Here is an 11,103-nt window from a genome sequence, read left to right as displayed (position 1 = left end):
GGAAAGAGGTGGGGAGAAATCTGAGGAAGCATAAGCGTGGAACAAAGGAATCTTCTCACCCCAAGCTGTCTCTGAATACCCCATAGCCAGAAATTTTGGGTTGTTGGGGCATGGAGAAATTTTGTGGGGCAGCAGGAGAGGGGGAGGGGGTGGCCACATGCCTTCTTTGAAATCCAAGCAGTGATTTCACCACTTGGAGATCAGGCGTGGGCAGCCCACGCTAGAAAAACAGCATTTAAAGGGAACCACTGATCAGCTGGAGGGCCCTTTAAATCTTGGAGGAGGGGAGGGAAAGGGGCAGCTGCAAGATTTAAAGGGCCCTCCAGCTGATCAGTGGGCCACGTGCTCCTGCCAATCAGCTGGATGGCCCTTTTGATGTCACAGGTGGGGAAGGAGTGGGGAGAAGGGGGGATAGGGGACAGGGGCAGCAGCTGTTGTGGGGTGTGCTTCACGTTTGAAGGGGTGGATCCCCAAAATGCCCCACTGTAGCTACAGGCTAGTAGCACTTCCTGCCTCCTGCACCTGCTTCACTGGCTGTGAGGGACATGTCCTGTGTGTCTTGCCCAGTCTTCCATCTCATTTATGTAAATAGAACCTTTAAGACATTGTAACTTTTGAAGTACATGGTAGATTTTCATCAACTCCTTAATATTGGGCATTGTTTAGACTGGCAAAAGGGAAACATTGCATGCCACTTTCACTTTCTTTAATTGTCGGATTTTATAGTAGCCTCCACACTGCATGCTAGTTTCACTTCCTTTGATCTCTCAGTTTTATGGTACTGTCTGCATAGTTTTATGGCCGTTCTGGGGTGACTCTGCAGTCAGTACGGTGTTGGCCCAGGGTATTTGAATGTGATTTTGAGTCATATTCTGTTCCATTGTGGGTTTGGTAAATCAACTGAGCAAATGCTAGATGCAGAACAGGCCACAGACACACACACGCTCCCCCCACTCCTGAGATGACTCTTCTGCCAAAGAGAGTTAAAGAATGGTTTAATTTAGAACTCCTCCTTAAACCCAAGAATCTCAACATTCAAACAGCACTTTTTCAGTTTCACAAACACTGATTCCCACGGCACTCTAGAAATTTACCCGTATCGGATGCAATCTTTTTCAAGGACAGTGATATACATACAAGACATAAGGAGCAATAAATCCTCTTTGTGCATACAAGACTCTTAAAATAGCAGCATTTTTCTAGGGTCCCATCGGAACCCTTGCGGCAAACATAATAACTTATCTAGGAGAAGATATCGCTCAAGTTCTTGAGGCTGCCTGATAGAATATTTTTCCATATAACTGCCCATGAGCCAGCAGGGGGGATAGCCCAATTAGTGAGGGGATGGGATTCCCCCTTCATGAGTCCCTCAGCTGGGGTTGAGGCAGTGGTGGCACTCCTGGAATTTGGGGGAGAAGGTAGAGGGTTGGGGAGGATGAATGGCAACTGGTGCCACATCCCCAGTTGCTGCATGAGCCAGAAATGTTGCATGCAGATGGGGGGGGGAGTGGAAACAACCACTGCCACACACCCACACTCACACCCATGAGTCACAGGGATGGCAGCAATGCAGGTAGATGAGTGAGGGAAGACCAGAAACTAGAAAATGGGTGGCCCAGCAAGTGAGGGGGAGAGGATGGGATTGCCACTTGCCACAAGTCTTGCGGGTCCCCACTTTATCACAAATTGAGTTTTTCAGGCTTTATAATGGTAGAATGCTGAAGAAAGCACAGCTGCCTTGTGGAGCTGAGCCTCTGGCTCCGTAATACAACATCTGGCAGAGTCATCCAGGTATTTCTGTCTGCAAAACCTTTTTAAAATGCCCAATTTACTGAAAAGGAAGACAACTTTTTTTTTACCTTCTCTGGCTTTCTAAAAAAAAAAATGAGGGGGTCATCTTCCACTTTAGTATACAGATTCCCTGCAAATTCAGGGAGAGTGGGAGAGCTTTGGAGAAAGTACGCCAATTCATTCCCTGGTGGAGAAAAGTGGCAATGAAAGCAACACTGCTTCATCTGCACAGCAACTTGAAAGGCAATATTTGCCTTTCAAGTGGAGGAGTTCACTGTCTAGCTTTAGACACTGCAGCGCCTTGCCCAGCAAATTATAAGAAGCAGTGGGAACAGCAGGTGTGGATTTGCTCCCCTACTGACCCATGTTTCTGGCTCAGAATAGTATTCTCCACCCACTTTGGCTTCTGTGCTTCAGGCTGGAGTTGCCTAGTAGTTAGGCTGTTTTCCCCCCAGGAGAGAGAAACTCATAGCTGTAATGGGCTTGTGGCCATTTTGGAAAGGATAAGGCAAGTGGTTAATTTTAAACTGCCTCAGTGGACTGGAGACAGAACACTTTCTGTTGGAAAAGTGCACCTTCCTAAGCTTATGGAAAGCACTGCAAACTGGGACAGGGGGGGGGCAGTTTAGCAGGGCATTCTACGGAGAGTTACACCCTTCTAAGCATGTTGATTATGAAGGACTGAGAAGGGTGTGACTTAGGGCTGGCATACCCCTGATCGAGGTGACATATTTCCTACCACCCATCCGGTTCCCAGTGCCTGCCACCACTTTGAGCAGTGTTGGGAGAAAAATAAATTATTTTAAAAAACCTTTAAAAAACCTGTCATTTAAAATAATAAAATAAAATAATAAAATAAAAACCCACAAGTGACAAAGGGTAGGTTCAGGAATGGCCAGAAACAATGTGGTAAAACCACAGAGTTTCCAGTGATTCCTAGAGCTACCTATTTCACTTCCATTTTTTAACTGGAAGTGATGTGAGGCTGCAGCTGGTGTCGTGCCGCCCCCCCCCCCATATCCCCACCTACAGCTGTCCCACTAGTTGCCAGGCACTGCCTGTCAACCCTAATAACTGTGTTCAGGATTGCACTGCTTGTTGGTCAATTTATGAGGGACTTTGCCTAGTCATTCCACTTGGGGGGTGTATGTGTAAAAAAGCCAGTCTCTTGCCTTTTATAATTTGAAACATCATGAATACTACTTGTGAACAGTTAACAATACAAAGAGGTGCAAAAAGAGAAAAGAATTATTTTCTTCCATAGTCTATATTAGGGTTGCCAGGTCCCCCTGGGATGTGGGGAACCCCCCATTTGATTGCCCCATTACCCGCCGGTGGCAGATGGTGCCCCAGGGGGAACCCCACCCTCAGTCAGCAGACGAGCCCAGCATCACACCGGGCACGTTGCAGGGGGGACGCTCTATGACCTGAGGGAAAACTATGGCTTTCCCTGGAATCATAGTGGCCCCACCCCCAACGTGCCCGATGCGATGATGTCACTTCCAGGTGGCGTGATTGTGGCGTGCACACAAAGCGCGTGTGCCTGAAGACTCCTGGGAGGGGACTGGACTCCCCCCGCTTTAAGGTAAGATTGACTTGGCAACCCTAGTCTATATTGTTTATTGTATGCTGATTACTGTGTAATATAAATTTGTATACAGTGCTACCATTTTTAGGAGCGGCCATTTTAAATTCAGGGTCATCTGTTCTTATGTACAACCTCCTTTTTTAGGGGGGGTAGTCTTATATTCAGGGTCATTTTCCTTTTGAGTAAATATGGTAGCAGCTTAACTCAAGGTGCCACTGTCCATAGCAGTTGTTGCCTGTTGGCAAATTCTTAAGGAGAATGCTAATGCAAAGAAGCCTTTGGGGGACTTTTCCGGCTGAGCTCGACTTTGGTAGCCAGACTTCAGCTTGGATCCACCAGCGCCTTCCCACCTGCAGAGTACGACTTTCTCCTCTTACCCTTTCCACTGCAGTCCAAAATGGTCCACAAAAAGCTATTCTTGGGAGAATCCCTTGGGGAAGCAGCACTTCAGGAGACATTTGGGGCTGAAGCGGGAGGCAAGAAAATCAGGCCCCACACAGTCGGTCATCCTTCCATGTATGAAAACACTCCAATGGATCCAAGCATTAGAATCCTAATCGAGAATAGGGTGTTTTTTGTAATGATATTTCATTTAATTTTAACCTGACCAAAAAGTCTTTATTATATGAACAAAGTAGTCTGCATAAAATGCAGTTGGACAGATACCACAACAACATTTTAAGGGAAGTTTTGCTAGGTGGAGGAATTTTATTGAAACCATTCAGCAGCAGGGCATTTCATTACAAGCAGAGTCATGTTCGGAGTCAGACTACGTACCTCTCTCCAACACTTCGAGCCTGATTTCTCCTGGTGTGACAACAATGTCTGGAGGGTTCTTGACATCACAGACATAAGTGCCAGAGTCCAGAAACTGGATGTCTGCAATACTGATAGATGCATCTTTCTTGCTCAAGTCTCCAGCCCAGCTGATTTTGTCCTTAAATGGCACATGTTGCCCAGGATATGCCATCCCATTAGAATAATAGAAGAACTGCAATCAAGAAAACAACGGTCATGCAATGTTAAAAACCTTCTTCTTCCCCATTGCATTGCCACATCTGTTGAACTTTTCCAATACTCAAGGAAGACAGTTTGCTGGAAAGCTGTAAGTCTAATTGCTCATGCATTTGTCTTGCAGTGTGCTATTAGTCCTTCCTTGCAGATATAGGTTTTTACTTTTTAGAAAAAGTAGATTCTAGCCCCATTTTTTCAAGGGGGGGGGAAACTTGGAAAGTATTTGGGATATTGTTACATATACAGTACTTACTTTCTTACTAAACTTAAACTTATTTTATTGTTTTGACAACATAAAATGCATCATTTTTACTTCAGTGAGCATATAAAATAGTACTATTTGGAGTATTTAGAAAATCTATTTATTTATTATTTACACTTATATCCCACCCTCCCTGCCATTCGGTGGCTCAGGGTGGCTAACAACATAATAAATATACATTACAATGGCAATAAATGATCAATCACTATAAAATCATACAGTTTAGGCATAACTTGCATTAAAATATGGTGATCTTCTGATATCTACTATCCACTGGATGGTGTCATCAAGCTCCCACCCGGCTATAAAGCCTCAGTTGGTGGGGCCGTTGGTACTGTTGGTAATTGAACCAGGGCCATAAAATCGAGGCGGCACCCTACTTAAAAGCCTGGTGGAAGAGCTCCATTTTATGGGCCCTGCGGAACTGTAAAAGGTCCCTCAGGGCCCTGATGTCTTCTGGGAGCTCATTCCACCAGTGAGGGGCCGCCACCGAAAAGGCCCTGGCCCTCATTGTAGCCAACCTAGCCTCTTTAGGCCCTGGAAGAACCAGGCAATTTTGGGAGCCCAATCTTAGTGCTCGCTGGGGTACATGTGGGGAAAGGCGGTCCCTCAGGTAAGCAGGTCCCTGCTCCAGTTCCGGTCCCAGCAACAGCGAACGGCATCGAGCCTTGTTCTTTGTCCAAGCTGTATTCTCGACTATTCATGAGAGACTTCAGTCACACTATTTCTCCACTCGTAATTTTTTCAATTTTTTTTCCTGGGCCTTCTCGGGCTGCCAGCTCCAAGTTGGGAAATACCTGAAGATTTTTTTGGGGGGGTGAAGCCTGAGGAGGGCAGGGCTTGGGGAGGGGAGGGGAGGGACTTTGATGTGGTATAAGGCCATAGAGTCCACCTTCCAAAGTGGCCATTTTCTCCAAGTGAACTGATCTCAGTTGCCTGGAGATCAGTTGTAATTGCAGAAAATCTTCAGACATCCCCCGAAGGTTTGCAACCATAGGGTCTTTGTATCCCTAGTCTGGGAGTAGTTAAAAGAGTCAGGGCAACAGCTGACCCCCCCCCAAAAAAAAAAAACACACAGAGATCTTGCTGTTCCCATGGCTTTGTACTTATTACCACCTTGTTCTCATGGCTTTCTACATATTACCACCATTTTCTCATTCCCCTCTATTCTCCATTATCACTAGCCTAATATTAGTGGCACTAGTTCAAATAAAAATATCATACACCTAAACAAGACCTTTCCCCCCCCCCCAGTGGAACATTTTGATTCCTTAAGTAGAAGTACTATCCTTAAGGGCAGGCAGAAAGTGATCGCTGTGAACAGACACCAGTCAAAAAGGCAGAAGTGGGTCAGTATGGAACACACAGTCTCATGGAGTGCCTACAAATACAGTGCAATCCTGAGCAGACTTACTCACTTTGAATCTCATTTACTTTAATGGACAGAGAAGGGTGTAACTCTATTTAGGACTGCAGTGGTAATCCACTGTTGCTGATGGTTCCCATTCAAACCTAGCATAAGACCATCTCTTACCGACACAGCGGAAGATGCTCCTTGTGCTTGGAAGCTCCAGGTCACGGAGGCTGCACTGCTGATCACCTCCCAGGATGTGAACGTGCACCGGAGCCTTGCTACTGTCCCATTCTTCACCCTGAGCTCCTGTGCTGTGTGCACCTCCACAGCTGACACATGGGCTGCCAAGAACACCATAAAGCATCAGCATAATCTGCCTAGGTCCCAATGCAATACACAATGAGATGCCAGTGTCATTCGATATGGTTAGCATAGCACAATCATCAGCTAAAAGACCCTGAATGAACACAGTGGATCACAAAACATCATGCATGTATGAGAAAATCTACCATTATACAAAAAGGTTCAATATGTAGTCACTTAAATCCACACATATAACCCATATAAGTCAAAGACAAAGTTCAAAAACTTGTTTCATCAGATATGATGTTGTACTCGCTGAATGTTCATTTTATTTGCTGACAAGGTAAGGATACTCTTGTATAATAATCCTGACTCTAGAGTAAAAATACAGAAAACAGCTGCATCTTCCTCAAGAAGGTGGAGAAAAACCATCCTAGCCATGTCTTAATTCCTATCCCCTAGGGCATTCCCTAGGTCCAAAAACTCATTTTGTAGCCTTCATCAGATTTGATGCACCAGCAAAAAACCAGTGACTTTTACATCCAGTGAAATTACTCCAACTGGGTACTACTACCAAAATTAACAAAGCCCATTTAACCACACGAGGTCCTCCTTGATCTTCATTGCTGTAGAATATAATACAAGGAAGACTAGAAGAGACAGAAACTCCGGGATGCTGAAACATCTCATAACCAATGCCATTTGCTGAGTGCAGTGACAGATTTTTTCCGCCCACTCACGCAGAGTGCCCACCACTCTCCACAACCTCTCTCCAGCAGGTTCAGGATTACAGGTAAGTCAGGCCATCCCACATCCACTCCCCTTCTTGCCTCTTTTCAAATATATGGAGAGCCATGACTTTTTCACATCTCCTCTCCTCTCTCTCACTTACAGAGACCTCAGCAGATAGGGTATCCCAGCCCCCTTTAATCATTGCTCCTCACTCAACACAGCAAATAACTATTGGGGTTCAGGACTCAATCACCATTCCATTCACTTGCTGCCACTACTGATTCATATCCTACTACAACAATGATAAAATTACAAGAGTTTTACAAGAATTCAGAATTTTAAAATAGTGCAGAAAATACATCTCACATAAAATAATAGGACAGCAGCCTGAGCTGGCCTGATGGCGAAAATCCCTGGAAATGTTACCTCATTGAGGAGGGAGGCAGGAAAAGGAGGAGTGCCAAACTAGATGAAAAACAGTTACTGTCCTCAACCAATCACCTGGCAGAACATCTCTGCCTTACATGCTCTGTGGAAAGGCAAGTCCCACAGGGCACGGATGTTATTCGGCAGAGAGTTCCGCCAGGTAGGGGCCAGGGTCTCTCTCTATATAGGTATATACATATATATATAGACCAAGTTCTTAGCTTGTGTGTGTGTGTTTCCTTCCCTGAGACAACCAGCCCACAGGGATAAACAAGGAGTTAACATGGTTTGAACATAATACTGAAGGAAGTCAGATAGAGGTTACAAAGTTTCTTTTCCATTGAACTCTTGAACTGTTTCCCTATTCCAGCATTTGGGATCCTTTGTTACACACTGGTTGCGATCACACGCACAATTAGCCCTGCCATAGGGGCAAATGCTGGGTGGATTTAAAGGGCGCGATCAGACGCAAACATCTGGGAAGCGCCCCGCAGCTGTCGGCAACCGTTTTGCTCCGTCGCAGAAGCAGAGTTAAAAGACACTGGGGAAAGTCCGGTAGCAAACAGGGTGCTACGGGCCACAGACGGATCGCTCCAGCGCGCTCTCATGGCGTCGGGATGATCTGATCAGGCCATCCCGACTCTGTACCATTCTTTCCCCCCCCTTCTCAATATGCACATGATCATATACTCCCATAGGAAGCCCTCAGTGCAGAGATGTGATTCATCGATCCCCCATTTAAGAGAATCAGAAACAAACGGCAAAAAAACCCCAACACCGATTCACCCGCGGTTGCATCTGATCATGCAGTGGCAGCCTGCACCCACAGCTTCAAAGGACTATGTGATCATGCAACTGTTGGTCAATTTCCTCTGGAGGAAATAGCCTCACCCCCCCCCCCGCTTTATCTCCCACGTGTGACCACCATCAGTCTTTTTTTCAGTCAGCTTTAAGCAGCTCTTCTCCATAGCTTCACTCAGCCAGACACACTCTCGTCTACCTCACTGCTATCTTCCACTCCCTTAACTGCTCTTTTGAACCATTTCTCTCACTAACATTCTGTCAGCTCCACTGGATGGTCGTAGGGAGAGGCAGAACCATCTCCTTCACAAGCACTTCTGAAGATCACATTACTTTGAACAGGCTCCCAACATGGAAGTTTCAGAGAGCTGGAAATAAAGGCAGCAGATGTAACACAAAAGCACAAGACAATCTTCCAGAAAAGAAACTGTTCAAGTTGGACAACAGACAAAAGACTGCAACACAGTGCAGCTGCCTCAGATTAGAGACACAACAGTTTGACAAAGTCTCTCTTTGTTCTTGTTGCAAGCTAGTAAAGCCAAATGCATCAAGTCCTAGAGGACAGAAGGCATTCTTACTATTCTCAGTGAAAAACATGACAGAGCCAGCCAGCAGGTTCTGATCCCAAATCCTTTGACCCTGTCATCCTTAACATGTTACCTTACATTCCTGTGTAGTAGCCATATTCATTTGTTGTGACAAAACACACAGAGAGAGTCTTAGGCTAACAGATTTATTGAAGTACAAGTTTTTGCGGCCGCAGTGACCTCCAGGGAAGAAGGACCCATGTTTTTAGCACTTGCTACAATGGGGTCATGGTGGTTCAGTGGTTAAGAAGCTTAGCTGCAGACCGGAAGGTCAGTAGGCACAGCAGTTCAAGACCCAAGTGCCGCCTGACGGAGTGAGCTCCCATCTCTGGTCCCAGCTCCCGCCAGCCTAGCAGTTCGAAAGCAAGAACCTGCAAGTAGATAAACAGGTACCGCTTTGGTGGGAAGGTAACAGCCTTCCGTGGGCCTTGGCGCTTAGTCATGCCGGCCACATGACCACGGAGACGTCTTCGGACAGCGCTGGCTCTTCGGCTTGGAAACGGAGATGAGCACTGCCCCCTAGAGTCGGATTCGACTCCCTTTCGAGCAAGGGAAAGCTTTACCTTTACAATCTCCCAGCTGGTTTGACTCAGGGGAAGTCTGTCAAGGGGAAATGCCCTAATACTTTCCTTTCTTTGCAGAGATCAGCGCTCCACAAGGGGGGGGGGGGGGAGGGGGTTCAGCATTTATGTGTCTCGCGAATCCTATCCTCCCTTGGAGTGAAAAGGCCAGAAAGTCACCTGCCCTTCCACAGTCTCTGTTCAGCCCTGGGCTTCTTTTCTTTGCAATCTTCTATTCACACGTGCGGTCTTCCCCATCACGACGCATGCCTCACTGCACAACCCCCATCTATCCCCGCCGGAAAAAAGAGCGAGGGGGGACAGGCGCCTCTCGGGAGGGGCTTCTGCTGAGTTGGAATCCCCTCCTCAACCCTCCAGTTAAACGCCATCCACCCGACACGAGCACCATTGCCTTCGACTGCCTTCTGCTGCAATTGACCTGCCTGCCCCTCCTTGGCCCCGAGTGACTCGCCTGCCCCGCCTCCAGCCCCGTTTTTGTAGATCTGCCCGCGAGCGCCGGGATCAGCGCGGGGCGCAGCTTTCCTCCCCACCTCCTCCTGCTTTCCTTTCCCACCCCGACTTCTCATCGCAGCCCGGACAAGCACTCACACAGGCCAAGAGCCGCCGCCGCCACCACCACCACCACCAGCAACACGTCGAGCAACCCAGCCGAAGCCATCCTGTGCCGCTTTGGGGACCGCCGCCTCTTGCCTCCTCCTCGTTTCCCCCTCAGCTTTATATCCTCGCCCAAAGTTGGGGGTGGGCGTGTGAGAACGAGAGTGCCTGCGAATGAGGCTGTCAGTCGACAAGATCCCACCCCCCTTCCCTTCTCCCTTTAGCCAAATCCTGCCTCTTGTGTCTGATGTTGTAGCGCTGAGGGAGAGGGAGCGTCAACGCTCACGTTTGAAAAAGAGAAACCCCCGCTTTCATTTTGGACTGGGGACGCGAGGCCAGCCACCTGGAGGCTCCACAGAATTCTGCCTTCCCCCAAACGCCCTCTTCTTAGGACTCCCATCCCCGCACTGAGAGCCAGTTTGGTGTAGTGGTTAAGTGCAGAGGACTCTAATCTGGGAGAACCTTGTTTGATTCCCCACTCCTCCACTTGCACCTGGCTGGATGACCTTGGACAAGCAGTAGTTCTGATAAGAGCTGTTCTTGAAAAAAAGAGCAGTTTCTGTCAAGAGCTCTCTCAGCCCCACCCACCTCACAGGGTGTCTGTTGTGGGGAGGGGAAGGGAAAGGAGTTTGTAAGCCGCTCTGAGACTCCAAGTGAAGGGCGGGGTATAAATCCAATCTCTTCTTCTTCTTCTTCCTCTGAGGGCTAGAGGGCAAGTGCGGCTCTGATTGGCTGCTTGTCCCACTAGATCCCCCAGCCGATCCTTGCTGTTTGCAGCCTGTGCTGCTGAGCCCGATGGGGTCCTAATCCTTGCAGGCCTGCGCCCCATTCTCTCGAGGGGAGCTGGTCAATTTTTCTTCCAACCAGTTTCATGCGGCATCACAATTCCGCACTGTCACGTTTGTCACTCGTTTTTCCCTATTGCTTTGGGTCTCCCCCCCCCCCTTTCCACATGTGCTTTGCTCTCTCTGGGACTACTGGAGAGAGCAAAACACTTTGTGGGGGGAGGGGACCCTGAAGCAATAGGGGAAAACGAGTGAACTCAACAATTACAATAAAACTCTACTATC

At 47.6% G+C, this 11,103-nt stretch overlaps 1 protein-coding gene across 1 annotated transcript in view; it reads right to left on the bottom strand.

Moving 5' to 3' along the window:
• Positions 1-10,097, bottom strand: part of LOC107112003 (myelin protein zero-like protein 1) — a 12,776-nt gene extending 2,679 nt beyond the window's left edge. The window contains exons 1-3 of the mRNA XM_015413059.1: positions 10,028-10,097; positions 6,190-6,350; positions 4,157-4,370 (exon numbers count right to left, since the gene is read on the bottom strand). Coding sequence (XP_015268545.1) covers positions 4,157-4,370; positions 6,190-6,350; positions 10,028-10,097 — 445 coding nt within the window. The remainder of the gene's footprint in view (positions 1-4,156; positions 4,371-6,189; positions 6,351-10,027) is intronic.
• Positions 10,098-11,103: the final 1,006 nt, after the last annotated feature.

The sequence above is a fragment of the Gekko japonicus genome, unplaced genomic scaffold (assembly GCF_001447785.1).
Source record: "Gekko japonicus isolate JY-2015 unplaced genomic scaffold, Gekko_japonicus_V1.1 scaffold2668, whole genome shotgun sequence".
Lineage (NCBI taxonomy): Eukaryota > Metazoa > Chordata > Lepidosauria > Squamata > Gekkonidae > Gekko > Gekko japonicus.
The sequence above is the reverse complement of the archived record's forward strand: the minus strand, read 5'-3'. Positions and strand labels throughout refer to the sequence as shown.